This window comes from Clupea harengus, chromosome 7 (genome assembly GCF_900700415.2).
Source record: "Clupea harengus chromosome 7, Ch_v2.0.2, whole genome shotgun sequence".
In the NCBI taxonomy this organism is placed as follows: Eukaryota; Metazoa; Chordata; class Actinopteri; order Clupeiformes; family Clupeidae; genus Clupea; species Clupea harengus.
Window position 1 is genome coordinate 848677 of NC_045158.1, and position 23601 is coordinate 872277.

At 41.1% G+C, this 23601-nt stretch overlaps 2 protein-coding genes across 2 annotated transcripts; one reads left to right on the forward strand and one right to left on the reverse strand.

Annotated features, from left to right (window-relative positions):
• Positions 1-775: 775 nt before the first annotated feature.
• mccc2 (methylcrotonyl-CoA carboxylase subunit 2) lies at positions 776-17227 on the forward strand. Its single transcript, XM_012835937.3, has 17 exons — positions 776-1002; positions 1310-1376; positions 2288-2372; positions 3448-3549; positions 3643-3770; positions 5199-5311; positions 5641-5754; positions 6377-6441; positions 6530-6629; positions 7172-7267; positions 9324-9396; positions 11780-11856; positions 12146-12212; positions 12923-13079; positions 15009-15123; positions 15410-15495; positions 15815-17227. Exons 1-17 carry the CDS (start codon positions 862-864, stop codon positions 15930-15932), a joined length of 1704 nt encoding a protein of 567 aa, XP_012691391.1. The 5' UTR covers positions 776-861; the 3' UTR covers positions 15933-17227.
• Positions 17228-20851: 3624 nt separating this feature from the next.
• hspb11 (heat shock protein family B (small) member 11) lies at positions 20852-23601 on the reverse strand. The gene is made up of 5 exons (XM_031570057.2): positions 23436-23601; positions 21782-21888; positions 21313-21381; positions 21161-21204; positions 20852-21050 (listed from the first exon to the last, which is right to left on the reverse strand). Exons 1-5 carry the CDS (start codon positions 23525-23527, stop codon positions 20961-20963), a joined length of 402 nt encoding a protein of 133 aa, XP_031425917.1. The 5' UTR covers positions 23528-23601; the 3' UTR covers positions 20852-20960.

The following is a 23601-nucleotide window of genomic DNA, read 5'->3' on the forward strand; positions in this document are numbered from 1 at the left end:
CCCAGCAGCTTAGTTTGACGATGACCGTGCTGAGTAGTCCTTTACGGTGGCAGTGCGGTTAGTACGTTTATTTTATTTTATTCATTTATCTCTTGAAAATCTGTGTGTTTTATACAAGTGTACCCCCCCCCCCCTTTTCTTTCCTACTGTGAGGCGCATTGTGTTACTTCCTTGTATGAAATGCGCCGTACAAATAAAGTTTGATTTGATTTGATTTGATTTGCATTATAAGTAGCCTTGTGTAAGTGCAGTCAGATTCTCTTAGCACCACAGTTGTCCTTATGAATTGAATCTTCATTCAAAATGAATCATTCAAAATTGAGGAAGGAAAAGGGGTCAGGAAAAGATGATAGGACTGACTATTCGACAGCAGCCTAGGGCCTCAATGTGGTGAGAATAACATCCAGTAAAATCAAACCAGTTATACAAGCAGAGTGGTGGTTTCATTCCAGTTGTGAGCTACAGACCAACAAGGTCTGTGTGCTGTGTGAGCAAGAATTCAGTAACAAATATTATTTCTCTCACAAATGACTTATTGGGGATAGACTACACTATTTAATCGCAATGATAGGCTATTTTTTCTTTTACATGTAAGGATCTATTCAGATCTATTTTATGCAAATAGGAAGTGCGCCTGAATTAGTTGGTGAACAAATCAGAACGAATATTTTAGGTGAACTGAATCAAACGAACTGTGTCCAAAAAAAGTTGTGTCTATGGCCAGGCCAGTTCAGAGTGGGCCCACTTACAACAGGCCTACATTACACACCCCTGGTGCATGTCAGCGAAGCTCCGCCCAGCTCACGACATAGCTCAGAAGCTGGCTGTTCAGTTAGCAGCTATAAACATTACTCTATTTTGATGATGATTCGTCTTATTTTAAAGCCAGCAGTTTCGTTATTACCTTTCAGACGCTCTCCAGCAGTCGCTGTGAGACTTTACCATGCGGACAACGTTGCAACTTTGGGTTCTCAGCATGACGAACAATCTCCAGTGTATCAAGTAGGCTTATTCAGTTTGTCCTTTAGCTAACTAACATTAGCCATCCAGCCTCCTAGCCTTAGCAAGCGTACTTAAACACTAGACAAATGTTTGTAATGCATGCGTTCAAAGTAACGTCTCTGATCCATGCTACAAAGGGTTCTCTTGCACGATGAAACGATGCAACGATGATTTGGTTTCAAAAGATGAAAAGCATGTTGTCTTGTCTTTCGCCCACCCTGATAAACCTGTCCTGTCATGTTGTTTAGTTGGTGGCTGACTTTGACTACAGCCTGATTGTTTTATTCGTGCTTCCTTGTCTTTGAAGGAAAACTTTGAACGAATGCAAGCACTTGTCAAGGACTTAAAGGATAAGACCGAGAAAATCAAATTGGGTAAGAATGACCAAACTTCTAGCTGTTTGTACTGTCTGTTATTAGAAGGTCAACGCCTGGAGTTGCGCTTTTCTGACTACCTATATTGCGTATTCTCGCGGAGATGTATACAGCAACATATTATACGTCTCCTCAGAATGTTGCAAAAAGTTCCATCGATTGAATGGGCCGCCCGAACGTTCGGAGATCTGATATGGAAGGGATAATGTATAGTCCGCCGGTCAGTATCAGGAAAGAAATCCTGGCAGTGAACAGGACCCCGACGCGCAGCGGAGGAGGTCTGATATGTCTTTATATTGACCGCAGCAAAAATGAATGACCGCTGCCATTGGCAACGGGGTTTGTGCTTCTAATTCACGTCTTAGAAGAACGACAACAAAATCAATAAACAGAGGTATTTTGGAGGAATGTCTTTTATCATTTTGCTAAGTAACCATATAAAGTCCGCTAGAAAGTATAGGAAAACAAATCCCGACGGGACAAACACCACCCCAGCGCAGCGAGATACCCATGTAGGAATTTGTAAATGTACAAGTGCATCTCAAAAAATAGAATATCGTGGGAAAGTTCATTTTTCCCCGTAATTTAATTCAAAAAGTGACATTTTTGATTTCCGTGAGCTGCAAGGCGTAATCATCAAGATTAAAACAAAAACAAAAAAACACTTGAAACATGCCACTTAATATGTAATGATTCTAGAATATATGATGGTGTTACTTTTTAAACTAAAATGTTTTTTTCCTCAAATTTTGCGTTTAATGTACACAACTATAAAAAGATATATTGCTGTCCATTCATTCGAAAAAAAACCGAGCTTGAAAACTGAACTTCACTATTTTGTATGTATGGAATTGATAACACGGAGTTCAGTGTGACCAGACCAAACTTTTTGTCTTGACTTGTTAACACAGGAGGCGGTGAGAAAGCCAGAAAACTGCACATATCCAGAGGAAAACTCCTACCTCGAGAACGAATCGACAGACTTTTGGACCCAGGGTGACTATGATATTAAGAGATAATATGCTTTAATTGTCATTCATTCACAATAACAATATCCATTACCAAGAAAATATCTAATCACTAATGAAAAACGAGAAGTTGCCTCAAGGATATCATCTATTGGCTCAGTCATAGTATAAATATATACTAAACACTAAATATTTAAGTCTAATTGTTAATTGATCCCTTGGCAACCTAGTACTCAAAAAAGGATTGTTTATTGTGAAGCCATTTAACATCATCGTGGTTGTGATCACTTTGAACCCAAGACTGCCTTATTGATGAGCTGAATTTGAGAAATTAAACCGCTAACATTGTGTTTTCTGGTTGCGATGGTTATCTAGTTAACTATCTATAACTAGCTAGCTAAGGAAACTTTTTAATAACCTTAAACGGTTTAAACCGAAGAGTTCCATTTGTATGAAATAATAGCTAGTTATCTAGCTGATGTTATTGTCTCCTGAATTTAACTTATACAATTATAATAGAAAAAGTTAGAAACCCTCAGGGTGTCTGTGCAGCTTCATATTGACAAGTTCATAGTCATACACATTAACATGAGTTCATCACATGCTAGCAGCTGCCAACTGTTAAGATGGTTCCCTAACCTAGAGATAGCTTTGATAGTTAAAAAGCTATGATGGGTAGAAACCTTCTGGGTGCCTGTGCAGCTTCCTATTAACACAAGTTCATATTCACTTCATGTTGAAATTAGTTCATATTATACACACATATTATAACAAACTGTTAAAATGGTTCCCTAAGCTAGAAATTGCGCGGATAGTTCATAGCCAGGTTAACTGGCATGAGACCTGGCACACCTCGTTCAAAGTCAGTTTGAGCTAGGCCTTCTCAGCATCATAATACATGCCACCGAGCAGGATGGGATGGACCATGCAGTGCACCCGTGTGGACGCATCTATTTTCGTTATTTAATTTCATTGAGTTATTCAGTTATTGAGTTATCCATATAATATATAGTTATATATTTTTTTTTTGTTGCTGTTGAATTGAAAATGGAATGATGTCCAGCCTAATGTACATTGCAACATTTCATCTTTCCAATGTTTAGGTCACCTTTCCTTGAGTTCTCTCAGTTTGCAGCTCACCAGTTGTACGGTAAAGAAGAGGTTCCAGCTGGGGGCATCATCAGCGGAATTGGACGAGTCTCAGGGTAAATACTTTTAACAACATCATTCTGGGACATCATAATATAGATTGTCATGTATACACGCTGTTAACGGTCGACACATTTTGACTCCAACAGGGTTGAATGTGTCATAGTAGCCAATGACGCTACAGTCAAAGGCGGGACGTATTATCCGATAACTGTGAAAAAACACCTTCGTGCTCAAGAGATCGCACAGCAGAACCACCTACCGTGCATCTACCTGGGTGAGTGCTCACAGAATTAGTTTCAAATGCTGCACAGTGCACACTAGAACGGAAGACGTGCGCAGTGCACCCAGATGAAAAGCTCTGAGGCTCAAAAAGTACCAACACAAATATTTGGATGCCACTCATAACAGTTAAAGGTACAGTCCGCAATTCTAATCCAATGAGCTTTTGGTCTAATTGATCCTCATGGTCCTCTAGCTGTCTGTTCTGTGTGCACTAAAAAAAATGTACATGACAAAATAAATGTGGTGGCTCGGACCAAGTGATAAACAATTCCAGCCAATCAACTTGTTCTTTCAGGAGCACAGAAAAAAGGGTATCATTTGATTTGGCTGAGCTCAAATACCAAATAGAATCGCAGACTGCATCTTTAAGAGAAAAACTAAACATTAGAACAAGAAAATGCCATTTACATTTAATTAAGAAATATACAGCACCAACCTTTGGTATAGAGAGAGATCTATAGTTATGGTTGTGTGTATATTGATTTTAAACTTGGAGATATTACAGTTGGTTTTAAATGAGCTGACCTACACTGAGATGTGCATTTGTGCTGTAAATGTACTAGATTGTAATCCATTGTGGAAATAGATAGTTTGAAAGCACATAGAAGTGGCTCTTATGTCAATGTGTCACCTATTCATTTAGATTCTTTTTGTTCTCCTGGCAGCTTTTCCATGAAGCCTCAAGGTTACAGACCCCATCATTAGCATTCTTTGGGTTATTTCAGCCAATCTATGTCCAGAGTGAATGTTTTGAGTGAATGGTTGTGTTGGGATGACAGACATAGAACTCCAGGCCCTAATCCACATCAGCTCCCTTTTGATTTAATATTTCAACTTCTTGAAAAGCTTTGGCATGACAACCACAGATGGGTGTTGAATGAAAGATGAAATCATGTTTAAAAACAGCTTAGCTTTTTGGTATCATCATGAAGTGGCAACAGTTTCACATCCTTCAGCATCTTACTGACAAGTGAGCACAGTGACTGTAAATAACAGACAGGGTACGCTCAGCCAAAAGGGAAGCTACCGGAAGGGAGCTAAGAAAATGGCAGAGATTGAACCAAATATGGTCGGTTCTGGGCAGACCAGGCCAATTTCCTGTTTACTACACATTCTCCATGTTATTCTCCATTCACAAAATAACATGACATATGACTGAACAACGGATTGTAATTAAACATCAGGTGTACTCTTAGACTGAAGTCATTTAGATAAATTGCTACTTTCCTGTCTTCAGTTCAGACAAAACAATGACGATAGCATTTGGTCCTGCTTGAATACGGCATATGTTCCAATTGGAGAGGTGCATGTGGAAAAGATGCCGTGCCCAAATAGTGTATAGTTCACCCCCAAATAGCCTGGCATTTTGTGTCATTGCTGCATTAGAACTTTCATCATCTCTGTACCTCTTGATTCACAGTTGATTCGGGTGGAGCCAATTTGCCCAGACAAGCTGATGTATTCCCTGACCGAGACCACTTTGGAAGAATATTTTTTAACCAGGCCAGACTCTCAGCTGAGGGTATAGCACAGGTAAAGACTGTTTATGAGAATCAAAGAACATGAGTTATCATTATTGTATCATAACGTGGAGTGAGTCTGAGTGGGGTTGTCCCAGGATATCCCCACTCACGGAATGCCTCTTATCAAATCAGAAATTAATAAATAGTTCGACCGGACCTATCTGTTATATGATACATACATGTTTCACTGCTTGTCAAAGACACCAGTTGTGATGGCTCTCATCCTTTACTTTGAGCTATGATATGTAATTAGTATTTATTTTCCATTGGTCTGTGTCACTCTTGTCTTTGAGATCATAACAGATTTAATGAAGACATGTGTGTTGCATGTGGTTGCAGATTGCCGTGGTGATGGGATCGTGTACTGCAGGAGGTGCCTATGTTCCCGCTATGGCTGATGAGAGCATCATTGTTCGAAAGCAAGGGACCATTTTCCTTGGTGGCCCTCCACTGGTAGGTCCAGATGTTGTACTTCAGGCCGATCTGATGAGTGCATTTATCTTAAGTGTAGTTAGAACATGAACAACTAGATTTGAATTTCCTGAAGGAAATCCTAGTGCTTGAAAAGCCAAAAAATGAAAATGTTAATAAATAATTAATAAAATGTTAAATGTAAAAGTAAAAGGTAAGAAGGTTGAAAAGATATTGAATGCATGCACAAAGAGAGAGGGGGGGGGGGATAGAGAAAAGCAAAGCCATGCCATGTGAGGGTAGGTGAGATGGGGAAGGTCAAAGATACAAATACATAGATGGAGAGAGGGAGGAAAAGAGGGGGAATATACAGACGCAAAGAAATTAAGAGATGGGATGGATGGATGGATAGATGGATGGATAGATGGATGGATGGATGGATGGTTGGATGGATGGATGGATGGATGGATGGATTGATGGATGGATGGATGGATGGATTAAAAGTGAGAGAGACAGTGACGGTGCTGAGCGTGCAACTGTGTAGGGCCAGGCTATGGGTAGTTGTGGAGAGGACATGACTTTATGGAGGAATGTGGAGAGGACATGACTTTATGGAGGAATGTGGAGAGGACATGACTTTATGCTCTTCTTGAATGTGAAACAGGTAAAGGCCGCCACAGGTGAAGAGGTTTCTGCAGAGGACCTTGGAGGAGCAGATCTTCATTGCAGGTTTGATGAAATCTCTACCAAATGACACCATACTCCGATTGGGAGGAGTCTTGAATTCCATATTTAAATGTTGACTTTCCTCTCCTAGAAAGTCAGGTGTAACAGACCACTATGCATTGGATGATGACCATGCTCTACATTTGGCAAGGAAAGCAGTACGAAATCTGAATTACAAGAAGCACATTAATGTGAGCATATGTCTTTAATATAATTTTTATCATATGTGCTTTTTATACATTATTTTGTGTGTATATATGGGCAGGGGTGGGATATAGTTTGAGTTTATCTGATTATAAATTGTTTTATTCTCTAGAATATTTGAAATATTTTATTGAGAGATAATTAGTATGAATGCCCAAAAAGTAAGGTTGGAAATCTAAGTATTGTACGTTTATTTAATAGAAGGATTTTTTTCACACAACATGGTTGGTCGTCATGCAAACATCGCTAATAAAAAGTCAGTTTACATTTCAGGGAGAAAGGGTCCTTCTAACCTCGGTCTAACTTATCGATGTTTGGCTAGTCTGTGTCTCATTTGGTTCAAAATCAGTTCTTTTATTGTTCCTTTGTTGGAGGAGAGGGAAGTCTGATTTGAAGTTATTAGAAGTAAGTATAAAAAACTAAAGGTTATGGGATGCTGGGGCCCTACTGATGATTTGTGATGTTGTTTTCCTTTCTGTTGATTGGGTGAAGTGGTGTTTTGTTATACTTTGAACTTGTTTGTTGTTAGGTGACGGTGGAACCTACGGAGCCCCCCCTGTTTCCTGCTGAGGAGCTGTATGGCATTGTGGGAGAAAATCTAAAGAGAAACTTTGATGTGCGAGAGGTCTGTACCACCACCCATTCTTTGCTTTGCAGTGTTTGGACCTTAAAGGCCAACGCCCACTGGCGGTGTCTGACACGCATCAACGCCATGTTTAGTGCACGGTTCTTGAGTGTCGGGTCCATAGAAATGGCTTGGTTTTCAATTAAAGCCACATATTTCTTCAACATCTTCAACAATTCAAACCAAATTCTATGGCATTGTAGGTTCAAAGCATGATTTTTCTTTCCTTAGCCACTAGTAAACAAAATGAGCTAACATTACCCTGCTTATAGCAAGTACTTAGCTAATGAAGATGATAACTCGATGGTATGGTAATATCCATTGTAAATTAAAATTGCACTGAAATGCAGTGTTTCTGCCATTGTTCTGCTTTAAACCTTCGCTAAATAAGGTGTTTGTGCCGCAACACGCGCCACATGTAGTACCTGGGATCTGTAAAGGCACTCCTTACCTGTAGAACATGTGTATGACTGCCCAACCATAAAGAGTTGAGGATACAACATTAAAAGAGCTGTTCATGAGCATTTCTCTGGAGTTTTCAAGCAGCCACCTTTCTTCATCAGTGTTTTGTTGAATTAGGCCCACCACACCTCCAGAAGGCTCAACAGTGGTGTCTGGCATCCCAGACCCACCCCCCTCCATACTCATGATGGGTTAGAACACATGCCACTACCAGAGACAACAACAGATACACCTCAAGATACACCTCCACAAGATTTCATGCATCTCAGTTTTAGTTCAGGTTAATTCACATCCCCAAGTAGTCTGTGAGTGCCTAAGCCACAACCACTGCCACTCAGACAACTCCTTTAAAAGCTCCTTTGAGTGACCGTCCTCAAAAAACAAATTCCAAAAGAAGTGTTGTGGTTGATTTGGATACAAAGCCTCTAACATCAGTGTCCACTGGTCTTGTGTGTGCTTGCCAACAATCAGGGCCTCACTGCTGCTACCAGCTCTGCATACTTTAACTTCTTCCTTTCAAATGCTTCCTGAATACAATCTTCAAAGGGAATTGATAACTCAATAAAGTAAACGCTCACACTCGGAATACAACACTGTGTCGGGTCTCATAGCAGTCACAACAACACACTGGAACTTGAAGTTATCTACCGCCATCAGTCAGCAATCTCCAACCCCGCTCTTCGCCCCATTTGGCAGTCTTGCTTGGACGTGCCTGGTGGCCACTTTTTGTGCTCTCTTGCGCAAAAGAAATCCTTCAGTCCTGTCATTAACCTCAACTTGTTTACTCTCAAACAAACAGGCAAATGATTGTATAACTTGATCATGTCTGCATGTGTAGGGACCCAGGTGCAGGCTAGTTTTACATCCAGATATATGATCCAGAAATAGGTTTTAATGTGCCAACACCGCACATTTTCTCTTTTAAGGATGCCAAAATGTCCAAAATGCACGCCTTGCTGGAATACTGAGTACTGTATTTAATGCATAAACCTTTAAACTTAAAATATATTTAAATTACATTTAATTTGTATAACTAATCTAACTAATGATATAATGGTATAAGGTGTTCACATAGCCTGTGTAAGCCTTTTTACTACCTGAGCCTACATTGTTTGATGCTAGCCAACCACTGTCCATGATCCTTTACAGCAACATGGTTTTATAAAATCACTGGTTGTCCCTTGTGTCTCAACTTTTCTGGAAACTGACAAAACCAATATTCCTCCTGCCACTAGTGACTGAAGGTAGTGCCTTGTCAATGTGGCTTTTACACCTGGCATTAAAATGCGTCTCGTCTCCAGATTGAATCTAGATATCATTTTAACCAGATTACATTTACAACTGGTATTAATATATGTCTCCAGTGTCCACATTTAGTGTCCAGCGTCCGTCAAATCCTCGTCTCATTTGTGTGCTTGTCAATCTGATCACCCAAAACGCCTTTTAATGGCAGCTGTAAAAAGCCCCTGTGAGTCAAACTAATAAAGAGTTAGATAGTTTTTCTTTACAATATTATTGTTGTTATTATTATAATAATTATTATTATTATTATTATTACATCTGCTAAATGAATGGTTATTTTGCTTACTTGCAGGTCATTGCCAGAATTGTTGATGGGAGTAGGTTTGACGAGTTTAAGGCCTTCTATGGAGACACTCTTGTCACAGGTGCGTATCACAAGTGCATATACTATTACTGAAAGATCATGTTGTGGTAAAAACACAAGTGCACAAGTGCGTATACTAACACTGAAAGATCATGTTGTGGTAAAAACACAGGTGCGTATCACAAGTGCGTATACTAACACTGAAAGATCATGTTGTGGTAAAAGCACAGGTGCGTATCACAAGTGCGTATACTAACACTGAAAGATCATGTTGTGGTAAAAACACAGGTGCGTATCACAAGTGCGTATACTAACACTGAAAGATCATGTTGTGGTAAAAACACAGGTGCGTATCACAAGTGCGTATACTAACACTGAAAGATCATGTTGTGGTAAAAGCACAGGTGCGTATCACAAGTGCGTATACTAACACTGAAAGATCATGTTGTGGTAAAAGCACAGGTGCGTATCACAAGTGCGTATACTAACACTGAAACATCATGTTGTGGTAAAAACACAAGTGCGTATACTAACACTGAAAGATCATGTTGTGGCAAAAACACAAGTGCGTATACTAACACTGAAAGATCATGTTGTGGTAAAAACACAAGTGCGTATACTAACACTGAAAGATCATGTTGTGGTAAAAACTTCAGGCAACACAGGTGTGAGATTGCCACTTTATTTACGGCACCGGGAAAGGTTACAAGCACCACAAGGGTCAAGCAACAAATTCCAAACTACTTATTACTAATTCAACTCATATCACACATACAGTCCCCTTATTTCAGTGAAAGACACGTGGATACAGGCATATGACCAAACTAGTTATGGGGGGGCTTCACAAACACCATATGCATCCATCTGTCTTTCTATTGTCATTGTACGCCCCATCCCATGCTCTCAATTCTATATGTCCGCAGCCTTTCCTGCTACTGTTTAGGTCATGTATGTTCCATTGGGCCTCGTGTCTGCCTAAGGGAAGTCCCTATAGTCCTGATGATGTGTTCATGTTACTCATTAGAACAACATATTTGTGTGTATGCACCAAAATGAGCTGAGGGACAGAAAGGAAGAGCATATCTTTCAATCTTACACAAAGTAAGAAGAAACTTTATTTCAGCTTAGCACCTTAAGGTATAAAACACAAAAAATAACCTACAAAAACAGACACTAACTTAAAATGAGTACTAGCAGACTAGCAGTTGTATGTGCCAGAAGGTTGGTTCAGATATAGTTTCTCTCATAAAAATGAATCGTTTCAACCAGTGCTAGCAGCTAAGATACTTACATTGATAGAAAGTCTTTTTTGATATGAAAATACAGGAGCGACAAGGACAGAAGTTTGTGTGTTGCTCTGGCTGTCCCATTAACCCAAGAAATATGAGAAAAATGAGATCAGTTTCACCCTAAATCTTGATTCCAATCCTCACACTATATTTTCATGTGGTGATGAAAGCGTTGACAGAAACCTTAAAGGTTTTTCCAATAAATCCCCTGACAAAAAAAAGTACAGTTTTAAAGGTACCTTAAATATGTGAACACAACATGGACGTGTTTATTTGTTTAAATGAGGGAACTCGAAAAGCAATCATTCTACCTGTCACCTCACTTAGTGCTCAATATTGCGCCTTTTCATGTTTGTGGTGAGTGGAATTTGAACCGTATCTGGGGGTATGCTCTGGAAGAGGATTTTGACTATTTTAACCATAAAAGTGGCAGTTGGTCTAAAACAAGCATGCTAACTACCTAATAGGCATGCAAAAACCTTGCAATCGCCAACAACCGCACAATTGGCATTGATAAAAGCTTGCAAACATGCTAAGTGGTATATTTTGGTGACAAGGTTGGCAATGTGCTGTGAAAGCATTATTTAACATTTTTTCCTGGGGGGTCCGCCATGGGCCACAGAACTACTTTGTGCATAGATTTTATAGATATCAAATGATATAAAGCACATATATAACAATCTATAAAAGCACAATGGAATGGACTTTCCCTTGTCCATTATGGAACCACACTGACCAACAGAAAAATGAAATGGGGATCAGGAAATGGATATATTTAATAAGATGCCTCTATGCATGCATTAAACACGCTCATGATCGCACCACAGCATCACTGTTAAAACTCATTCTAGAGAAAATAGTCAGAATTTCATGGAGTCAGATGAAGTTATCTAACGTGCTCTTCCAGTTGGAAGTAAAAAAATTAAATCAGAGAATATAATAACTGTCCAACCATTGATACTGAGCAGCAGAATACAACAACAACGCTCAACTGGCAGGTGACACACAACACATATTGTACCCGGGATCCATAAAGGTTCTCCTTCCCAGAATAACATGAGCTGTCTGTAGCCCACAACTATGGGTTATAAGCATCAGCAAGGTGGGATTTTCAATCAGGTTCATTCATTGTTAAAAATGTCATTCTTCTTTCAGGTTTCTCTAGGATCTTTGGCTACCCTGTTGGTATTATTGGGAACAACGGAGTTCTGTTTTCAGAATCAGCAAAGAAGGTGAGTTGAAACAAAACTCAATCAAATGTTATTTCCAAGCTCCATTTTGCAAATGCAGTGAGTTGTCACGGTAACTCCACATGCTGCTGTCAGTACTGTAACCGTATGCATGTCCAAGTCTGAAGTGCTGCCATGCTGGCACTACTCCCTGCTAGGTGGTGCAAATAGACACACATTGATTGAGACTTGATTGATTTGATTCTCCTTCGATGAAGATAGATCATGGCTTATAAAGCCAATCAAAGGAGTTATTGTCATCTTTAATTTTGTTGTTTCATTTGTTTTTCAGGGAGCACATTTCATTGAGCTGTGTTGTCAAAGAAACATTCCTCTCCTATTTCTTCAAAATATAACCGGTAAAAATGTGTTCCTAGTTATTATACTACTGGTTTACCTCACTATTCTTATTCCATATTATTGCAATTATACACTGGGGAGGGACATGACAAGTCTGTAGTGTTTGCATTGCATGGGAATGTGTTGGGTCTTCATGGTTGCCTCTCCACAGGCTTGGACAAATGGCCTTATAAACTTTAAAAGTTGAAGCGTTGGTGAAAAGCCTGTCTTCTATTATGTCTAACATGTTTTTGGAAACTGCAGGCTTGTATGTCTGTTTTTGTTTTGAGAAACACTCTATTGCTCTAACCCAGGATATGAAAGAAGCACAACTGTGCAAGAGCATTCCAAATCAGTCTCTAGTTTGAACAACAGAGTAGGTCGCAGGTCGCAGGTCTCAGGTCTCAGGTCTCAGGTCAGCTGTATTAAGTCATTTGAAAGGAAAAGCCACACCTGGGACACAAAGTTGCCCGTCATTTTCTTTAAGACCGACTGCATCAGTAAGACATGGAGCTGTGTTTTTCACTAATAACAAATAGGGTTAGGAACAGGGTCGTTCTTTAAGCCAGAACTGCTGCTTTTGAGGTTTGATGTACTCCTACACATTGCCTTTAGTTGTACAATATGTGCATATTATGGAATCTGGGTGATCTGTGTGGGAGCAGAGTGTTTCCTCTTAATTGTGAGGAGTTCCACTGACGATGTAACACTATGCTGTGTCTTCTGCTAGGCTTCATGGTGGGGAGGGAGTATGAGGCCGGGGGCATCGCAAAGGATGGAGCCAAAATGGTCACCGCTGTAGCCTGTGCCAATGTGCCGAAGATCACCGTCATCATCGGAGGGTCCTATGGAGCTGGAAACTATGGAATGTGTGGACGAGCCTACAGGTATTTACATTTCACTCATGGCAACCATACATTCATGATGTATGTCACCCAGTATCTTGTTTTCTTTTCAAGTGTCTCGTTTCTCTTTGTGCGGATGTCGAATTGAAACAGTGTTTAGGTGTCTTCAATTAGTGTGAACAGGTAGGTGGTAAAACCTGCTAGGCTCTATGCCTGCCGCACCTCCACCGGTGCCCTTTGGGCTAGCTGCGGGGTCGTCAGCCGGGGACCACCTTTCACTGATGTTTCGCCCCTTATCCCGGAACATCTCCTGGTGGCGGGGGAGTGAACAGGGACGTCTCCCAGTCACCCCCCGCAGCTAGCCTTTCTCAGGAGTTGCTCGCTCCCCATGCCTTGTCCCGCCTCCTTAACCAAAGCCAAAAACTTGCCTTCTCTGCTTCCTCAGACAGCTCTCTGGTGGCTTTGTGTAGCTCCTTGCCCCTCAGCCCTAGCTCTTTAAGTAGGCGAGTCATTGAGCTTCCCACAAACCCCCTCGTGCCAACCTCCACTGGAAAGAGTCGTGTACTCCAACCGCTCTCCCTGCACTCCGCAACCAGGTCAGAGTACTTTGCCCTCTTCCTTTCGTGGGCTCCCTCCGTCCCCTCCTCCCATGGCACCGTCAGCTCCACAAGCAGCGCAGATCTCTCCGTCCTGGCCCACAGCACCACATCTGGCCTCAGTGTGGTGCTGCAGATCTCCCCTATTTATTTTTGGAGCTGTCTGCCCAAGTCCACCTCCATTCTCCATTCCACTCCTGGCAACAAAAGGGTGGATGCTGGTCTCCTTCTGACAGTGTCCCCCTTTTCCCCTTCCCTAAGGAAATGGGTCCTCTGCTGGCTCCCCGGCTGCCTCCCAGCGCTTGCCTCTTGCCTTTTCCTCTCCACTACCTCTGGCAGTTTCCTCAGCACCTGATCGTGCCGCCATTCATACCTGCCCTGGGATAGCGCGGTCTTGCAACCTGAGTGTGTTGTAGGGAAGCATTCATGGTCCCACAGAGGTCACAGGCCTGCTCCGTGCCCAGCCACTGTTGGAGGTTTCGGGGGGAGGGCAGAGTGTCGTAGGTTGCCCTGATGAGGAAACTGAGTCGAGCCTGTGGCAGTTTCCAGAAGTCTGCCCAGCTCACCACCCGACCCGCAACCCCCTCCCACGTCGTCCAGCGTCCCTGCTGCCCCTGCGCCACTGCCTTGACCCTGTACTCTTCCTCTGCCATCTTTGTCACCTCCGAGACAACAAGATCCTTCCTCTCCTTCCTGCTAGCTCTGGACCACAGAATAGGCGGATCTCCCCACCCAAGGCCAGCGCGCCCCGTCTGGACCCGTCATAATTGTAGATCTGAATATAATTGATTAATTATTAACCCCTATGTCCTAAATTGTGAGTTCAGTTTTTTATCCACTTAAGTGAATTGTCTGTGGCTTCTCCTTGTTCTGTTTAATTATGCCCTATATTGGGACCTAAAGCTTGCAGTAATGTAGTCATTTGAATTGATACCTATTTTACTGTATAACTGTAGAGGGGAATGCTAATACTAACAGAAAGCAAACTGATTGGCATTTTAAATAAGTCCTCCTTTTAAAAAAGTCTAATGGTAAAAACTTTTCATTTAAGCAAGGTGTGACTGTCCGTGTTCCTTAGGCTCTGTTCTGTTCCCTAAGTCCCAGGTTCTGGTACCTTATGTTCTCTTCCCTCAGCCCCAGGTTCTGGTACCTGATGCTCTGTTCTGTTCCCTAAGTCCCAGGTTCTGGTACCTTATGTTCTCTTCCCTCAGCCCCAGGTTCTGGTACCTGATGCTCTGTTCTGTTCCCTGAGCCCCAGGTTCTGGTACCTGATGCTCTGTTCTGTTCCCTCAGCCCCAGGTTCTGGTACCTGATGTTCTGTTCTGTTCCCTCAGCCCCAGGTTCTGGTACCTGATGCTCTGTTCTGTTCCCACAGCCCCAGGTTCTTGTACATGTGGCCCAACTCCCGGATCTCTGTGATGGGAGGGGAGCAGGCCGCCACAGTCCTGGCCACCATCACAAAGGACCAGAAGACACGAGAGGGGAAGGAGGTGAGGAGATGATGATGATGATGAGGAGATGATGAGGAGATGATGAGGAGATGAGGAAAGCTGAAGCCATGTGTCACATAAGCTCTCCTTGAGGGATCAGGGCCATGGTCATCATTTCAGCTTTTTATGAAACATACAATATTTATGACCAATAATATACATTGAGAGCCAACTGCTTCTTAGAGCATGTGTGTTAATACATATACAAGACCATTTGCACCTTGTGATAAGTGATGCAAAACCACTGGCTGGCACTACTTTCAACGGAAATGTATCATTCTTGAAGTTCACAGCGGAGCAGGAGGCGGCCATGAAGCAACCCATCATTAAACGATTTGAAGAGGAAGGAAATCCATTCTTCTCTAGTGCAAGGTAAATCATACCTATGAACGACACTTGGGAATACCAAATTGTTCTCACTTAAACACTCGTTTTATGAATCATTTGAGCCTTCTGGCTTCCAAATGGCTTCTTAGACAAACATTTGCATTCTTTCATTCAGTTTCATTCAGTTCACCTATTTTGGGAGTCATTTGACGTTATTCATTTGATGAGGGGTATTGATGTGATATTGCTATTAAGGCATCAAAGCTGCTATCAGTATCACAACACAGGACATAAACAACACTTCAGAACTGGAACTTGTTAGTTGTGAAAATGGTCATTGAGTGTTTTTCCTTGCGTTGCTCAGGCTTTGGGACGATGGCATCATTGACCCTGCGGACACGCGGCTTGTTGTAGGCCTGAGTCTCAGTGCAGCCCTCAACGCCCCGGTTCAGAAGACAAAGTTTGGTGTGTTTAGAATGTGAAGACTGGTGACCATATGGGCAGAATGCAACGTTGGCGCTAGACATCATTAGGAACTTAACAGGTGGTGATGTTTTTGTCTTTGTACTTTTTTTCATATGAATAAACATCTCTTCGAAATGCCTTAATTGACAGCCTTAAGGTATTTAATGTCTATGGGTCTGATCAGGGACAGAATTATGACAAAACAATGAGGTCATTATTATATTGTCTACCTGTTGAAATGTGTTGGTATTTGATTTTGCAAACTGCATTAGCTAACTAAGGGGCAAATGTACTAACATGTTGACGTCCGTTTTAGGCGTAAGTTGGTGCAAACAGACCGCACATGGCTAAAACATGCCATGGCGTGTGCAAACAGACCGCACATGGCTAAAACATGCCATGGCGTGTGCAAACAGACCGCACATGGCTAAAACCGCATCCTGCCTGCTGCAGTTGTTCTATTCTGACTCGTACATGTGCACTCGTGGGAGGGTTGGGCCAAAATGATGGGAGAAGATGCACAAGGAGACTGATTGTTTTCCATTGTATGTATGAAGACTGCAGGGGATAGTGTACGTTTGTTTTGCTCTGAACATTTTTGAACATTTGTGTGTTTGATGTGTGCGTAGGGGAAACTTCCCGAAACAAGGGAAGGTATTCTGAGCACCAGTTTTGCTCATTTGTACCATTTAAAAAGCAACCTTTTATGCCTATTTTTGTCTTTTGTCATCTTTTTCACTTCATCCAAGTACACTATTCATTTTGTTTGTAATAGCTGCACAAGTCTTGTTTTTTTCAGTGGTGTAGAATTACTGCCCTGTATTATCTCTGCTTGATGACACATGATGAATATCAAATGTTTGTCAATTGCCTGACCTCTAAACCTTTCCTTTTCTGTCAGTCAGCGGTTCTAATTGTGTGTGTGTGATCATTCATTTTGGCATCCATTAGACAATGATCGACTCTTGTCAAACCCTTTCACCTATCGAAACAAATCCAAATCCTAGAAGTACAGTCATTATTTGGCATTGAGCATTTCCTCTCCATTGATGCACATCACAAGGGAAAAGCTTAATGTTCCAAAACAATTCAATTCAATTCAATTTGATTTATATAGGGCCAAAACAATACAATTGTATCAAGGCACTTGAAAACCCCAAAACAGTAATCAATTATCACCAAATTGGTCAGACATCTCACATGTCATAAACACCATCTCTTATTAAAAAAGCAAAACTGAAATCCAAGGAATAAAATAGTTTGTCCTCTATTACAGCATTTTTTTTGTGTGTAATAAAATTGCAGAAAATAAGCCTTTATGTTAAATTGCAACTTTTTTCTGATTCCTCTGGCCTCCTCATGGTAGTATAATGGTAATTGTGGTAATTTTGTATGTATCTGGTGAACATACGGTGAACCACGAGTATCCCGGGAGTTGGGAGTGGTACCACCACCTTGGTGACAGGTGTGTGTGATGGATTGACGACCACGGTGATGTTAGACATTCATTTGAGGTTCATGACATTGCTGAATCTATAACTTTTATCTCATTAAAAGTTAGATTAACTTCTGACACAGTATGTCTTTCTGCCCTTGTATTCAGTTGTGAAATTGTAAGTAGTGTCAAAACATGATAATCTTAAAGTATATTGTTGTGTCCAACCATTACTTCAGCTGTTCATCTTGCACAGAGATCAATCCAACCATCAATAGTGCCTTTCATGCCAAATTGCAATTCAGTTGTGCTTAACAATACAATGAAAATACATCAAAGGAAATAAGAAAAAAATAAGGAAATTATTACATAGAGACATGGTAGAACAGAGACCAGTGAAGCATAGCACGAGGGAAGATGGAAATGGAATAAAATAATAATTTTAACATTTATTCGACCCGTCCACAAGGTCATTTTACATTAATTGGTGCCGTCTGAGTGAAGATGGTGCTTATTGGACCTACACATTCAACCCAATGTGCCAGGTCCAGACACCAGAATCTATAGGACCTGCTGGACTGTGGACGCTATAACAGTCATACCGCAACAGGCTACCTTGGCAACACAGGGACGTCACTGACGAAGACCAGGTGAACAACATTAAAGTCTGGTAATCCAAAGCATCGGGTAAAACAACTTGTCATGTGAGTGTCTGTGTGTGTGCCTATATACATATTTCTTCCTATTCCATTTCGCCTTTCACCATAACCTTACACCTCCTTACCCCATGCTCATCATCTCATGCATGGAAACAACCTCAACAGAATTATATAGAATAAACATGTTTTGTGATTTTGATCTACTATTCATTTGTTTGTTTTCTACTATGAGTGGAGATTACGAGAAGTTGAAAGAGAAGCAAACAAACAAAAACACTTTTAGAAGTCACCACCATATAATCTGTCACTTTGATTGCAAAAAGAGAAATGCATTTCACTAAATTCAGTAGGGTAAACTTCTCAGCAGCAGCTGTGCATGTGATAGCACCTGTCCTGGCTGATACAGCAAGGTGCTAACAGCACCGCCGTCATGGGTTTGGACCCATAGAGGACATACAGTGGAAAGACAAGGTCTACAACCCCAGTTAAAATAGCAGGATTTGGCGTGTAAAAAAAATCAGATAAATATCTATAAAAAGGAAGCTTAAAAGCGAAAAGTAATACAAAACAAAAAAACAACCTGGTTGCATGCCCCTAAACTAATACTTGTTGAATGACTTATTTTTATAATAAACTTTATTTGTACAGCACCATTTTATTACAATTCTGTCTTTTTAGGTAGGAATGTATCAGCTTGGAACAGCTGGGGCCTTTTATTAAATATTTATACGCACAGATTTGATCTTACAATGATGTATAGTATTTAGCTATAGTTATGATTTATGTGCACTTTTGATGTACTATTTTCCACTTGTTCTTGTGGTAAGGGGACAGGCCTAAGGCTTTGGGTGATGTCCAACAAGATTTGCTTTGGAAGTTGGTAGGAACTACCACTACTACTACAGTACTACATATTTTGTGTGATGTTTTTAGCAACTCTACTCTGCAAGTCATTCTTCTGCAGTGTGCAGCAGGTTATTTATCATCAACCCCAAATGCTCTCATTCCTGCTAGGCCACCGCGCAACTGATATTTAACAGCCTATAACCTGGAATATTGTAGCCTATGTGTGGAGATATTTGTAAATGATCATACTAATTGTGGAAAACAATTGTGTTTAGACTTTTAATGGACCAAAATAACTTGTAGCTAATCATTTCACTCTTTTATTCTCATCCTGCAAATCATTAAGCAGTGTGTGCACATGAGAGTGAGGGAGGCAGGGCTATGACAGGGAGATGCTTCTGAACGAGAAGGAAAGACTCATATGGGTCACAGAACACAGAAACTGCTCTGTAGAAGACTGGTGTAAAGTTCAAGTTTGAAATCTATAGGAGCCATTTTATGCCATAATAAACACAATGGTAACCCTTAACCCCTGCGTTCCTCAGCTGTCTACACAGTTAAAGTGGACACACGCCAAACTTCATGAGATTTCTTCAATAGGGGTCCTGCAGCGGACACATTTAGAGTGTCACCTAGGTCCTGTGCCTGTGATGGAAACGTGCAAACTTTTCTGAAACTGAAAAATCTGCCTGGCCCCCGATGATCACTGCTGTTGATTGTATTTAAAATTATTTTAAATTGGCCAAATGCACCACCCTTTTTTGAAATGCAGGATTTACATTTAAGGGACTGTTTGAGATTCATAAGTATGTCAGTTGCATTTACTGAACTCTTTATTCAACTATGCCAAGGTAAAAAGAGTCTTCCATTCTATGGCACCTTTTTTGGTGGCACGGTGCCTCAGTTGCTTGCACTGCTTGCACTGCCGCCTCACAGCAAGAAGGTCATGGGTTCGATTGCCGCATGGGGCGCTGTTGGCTCTGAGGGGCAGGTCCTCCCCAGAGTGCACAGTGCTCAGGTGGGCTATCTCCCGGGCCTTTCTGTGTGGAGTTTGCATGTTCTCCCCGTGTTCACAAGGGGTTTCCTCCATTAAGGACCCCAACAGAAAAAACATGCAAAATAACAGAACACATGTCCATCCCTGACCAAAGATGGACAGTTCACTTCACTTGGTCCCCGGGCGCTACAAGCTACCCACTGCTCCTGGGGGGTCCTTGAGGATGGGAAAAAGCAGAAAATAAATTCACCGCGACCTCAGGCCTACCTGCGTGTGTGTGTGTGTGTGTGTGTGTGTCCTGTGTCGCCTCCATATATGCACGTGTGTTCCAGTGTGTCGTGTGTGCCATTAAAAACCTGACAAAGGTCTTAATTATAAAATGATTAAAAAACCTGACAAAGGTCTTAATTATTAAGAAGACACAACTTCCTCTGGAACATGCCATCAAACCCACTGTGACAATGAAGGGGCAGTGTGATGGTCTCAGGCTGTTTTGTAGCAGGGAAAGCTGGCAATCTGTATTGTGTCCTCAGAATATTGACTCAGCATATATACCAATATATATATAAAACATAATTTTGTGACAAAACTATTGGGAGTAGAGAGCTAATATGTGGGACTATACCTATTAAGAAGTGTATGAACAACCTTGAATTTTTTCAGCCAAATCTGAGACGGTCGAGTGGGGAAATTTCCTTAAATTGTCCCGTTTGGCGTGGAATGACCCTACAGCGACATGCTATCCCGCTTTGGAATATTGACTCAGCATATATACCTACAGCGACATGCTATCCCCCTTTGGCAGCGTATTGTTGGTCCCAGTTTCACTTTCCAATAAGACAATGACCCAAAGCAAACCTCCAAGCATTCCATATCTGGAGAGGAAACAGTCAGCTGAAGTGTCCATCACGCCATGGCGTGCCAAATCACATGTTCTCAACCTTTGATGAGTGGCTAGAGCAGGAACACGACTATGAGTCAGTTGAGAGTTGAGAAAAAGACAGTTGAAAATATTTTATTTAGTTTGTAACAACCAGACAGAAAAAGTAGGAAATTCTTTGTTGCCCCAGTCGTTCGTATCTAACAAAGTACACACACAAACAATAATTTAACTACTCATATGTACTTCATTGACTGAAACAAAGTGATCGTAGCCTGAGGTTATGGTGAACCGCAATAGTGTTGTACTTGTGTTGAGCTGTGGAAAAAAAGATTACACACATTCATTTTTATGTATAGTCAATACAAAAAGAAAATATAAACATTTAAACAAGTTGACAAAGAATGGTAGATAAAATACAAACTCACAGAGATTTTAAGGGCCTGAAGAAGCTCCTCCGTGTGCTCCAGTTCTGAAATGATTTTATTTTTCATTTGAAATTAGATGAAATCAGATTAAATCAGTAATCAGCTTGAGAGTCTAAACAAGTAGTGTAGGCAATGAGTGTTTTCATACCCACCTCTCTCTGCAAGTGTTTCAAATGTTCCCACCTCTTCTGAAATACACTTCTCTATTTTGAGGCCTTTAACTGAAAATATATGGAGAGAAAAAAACGTTTTGGAGGTGGTTGAAGTTACAAGCAATTTCTATCCCCTAAAGATGCAGTCCACGACTCTGGCAAAAGGTTGATTTGAGTTCAACAGCCAATCAAGTGACACTCCCTTCCCTCCCTCCCTTCCATGCTCCTGAAGCAATGTGTCGATTGGCTGGAATTGTTTACGGCACAGTCAGAGCCAACTATGTTTGTTTCCTATTTTCATAGCCAGGACTGTGTGCACAAACACCAGAGTTTTTATGAGCGCACACACTGAACAACAACTAGAATACAGTGAGGAACAATTTGCTGATTTTTACAAAAAGTGTATTGGGATTAGAATCGTGGACTGCGGATTTTAAATCGACAACTCTTAGGGGGGGTCTTGGCATACCGTTGTAGCTTTGTAACGAGATGTCAGCTATTTCCGTTGGGGAAGGGAAGCTGATGGTAAAAGCCTGTGGAAACATCCCCGTGGACATCCAAAAGGTTTCTCCATTCCTGTGAGATGGGAAAACAGATGAACAAAATTTGAAACATTTTCTTAGTCATATGAACACCACCGTAACAGATACAAATGGATATCCCTTTGGATAGACGTGATGCATTTGCAAGACCTGACTGACGTTCATTCACCTAATGCTGTGAAACACGGATTTATATCCCCATGCTTTTGCAATTGTTTTTCCGCGAGGGGACATTAGTGTTTTTTTTTTTTCACTTTGTGTCAATGACAAGATACACTGTAGCATAGCCTGCTGTCAAACACTTGTGGGCAGTGCCTTTCGTTACTAGAGGAAAAAATAAAACGATGGTTGCGCAACATACATTTATGAATGACATTTAACACGGTTCATTCATGTAAATGCTGTGAAACAGTACGCAAAACCATGATTGCGTGCCTAAAATGTATAAATGACATTTAACATGGTCCATTAAGATCCCCATGCTATTGCAATTTCCTGTTACTGTAGCGGCAAAGGTAATTTTCCATAGTCTATCGTAACCTACATAATTTTTATGAAGTAGTAGTGGGGGTGGCCGTTGTGTTAACTTCTGTCCACATGATTGCCAATCAGTCAAGTATTAATGGAACAGATTTGCAATGTGCAGCAAAACAAGGACATGGTCAGCATGGGAAGTGTTAGGAGGGCCTTTATGGGTCCCAAGCGTCACCAGCCACCTAGAGTTTGACATGCCTTGGTGCTCTTGTAGTTGTGTTGTCTTTCATTTGTGCAGTATTGGTCTGCAGGCAGTGCATGTTGCACTTATAAGAGGGCAACTGTCTGCATTTTTTTTTTTTTTTTAACGTCATTTTGTATGACATTTTCGGGAAGTCATTGATGGCATTTGTTTTAACAGCAGCAATACATTTCAATAACATGTAGCATGATGCTTTCGAGGAAGTGTGAAGGGGGCTTAGCATTTCAAGGCATCGGGGTGCTACATTGTTATGTATATTTTGCATTGCGCATAATGTTAACGCCAGTAAGTGCAGACACGTTCAAGGTAAGTGTCATGTTGTCAAAATGAAACCCCATGTGACAGCCAAGCCAAGATGGCAATAGGTACCAACATATCGCTTTGTTTACTTACTTACAACTTTACTTAGTTTACTCATTTCTTATTTGACTTAAAATGTAGTATTCGAATTTCCACTCAGGATTTCGAATGGTCAAAATTTGCATTACAAAGTTGGTTGGAAACCCATCTAGTGTGGATTTTTAATTCCCATAACACGACTGATGGATACACGCATTTACACACACATTTCCTCTATCTGAACATTCATCAGCTCACCTGACAACTATGCTGAAAGTATGCTATCGTTTCTTTTGTTGTGTTTATGCATGTGCTTGTCCCCAGTTAGATCCACAGTAGATCCGTAACCCAAGACTTCTTCTTATGTCTATGGTCCTAACGTTAACATTATTTATCCTAGTTCTTAGCCCTAGCTAGCGATTATCATTATGCGAGCTAACAATGCAATGGATTAAAAGAGAGAGAAAAAAACAGTTTAAGCCAGCATTGAAGGATCAGCTACTCACCCGTCAATAATGTGTTCTGGTGGATAATTTTTATCACAGGACGTAGCCAAAGACACATATGTGCCAGATGAACGTAAGTCTTTGGTTTTCATCCTGTCGTTGTAGTGTTGCCTAGCAGCATTGACAGAGCCCGTCTACAGAAAGGCTCTGGTATTGGTCTAAATTC

Bases quoted from the DNA above. Each gene is read 5' to 3' on its own strand.
- mccc2 (XM_012835937.3), top strand. From the start codon at position 862: ATGATGATTCGTCTTATTTTAAAGCCAGCAGTTTCGTTATTACCTTTC. The intron at 1,377-2,287 runs GTAAGAATGACC...TTGTTAACACAG, and splicing joins GACCGAGAAAATCAAATTGG to GAGGCGGTGAGAAAGCCAGA. The intron at 13,080-15,008 runs GTATTTACATTT...CTGTTCCCACAG, and splicing joins ATGTGTGGACGAGCCTACAG to CCCCAGGTTCTTGTACATGT.
- hspb11 (XM_031570057.2), bottom strand. From the start codon at position 23,527: ATGAAAACCAAAGACTTACGTTCATCTGGCACATATGTGTCTTTGGCT. The intron at 21,889-23,435 runs GTGAGTAGCTGA...CCCATCTCACAG, and splicing joins CCAGAACACATTATTGACGG to GAATGGAGAAACCTTTTGGA. The intron at 21,382-21,781 runs GTATGCCAAGAC...ATATATTTTCAG, and splicing joins CTCGTTACAAAGCTACAACG to TTAAAGGCCTCAAAATAGAG.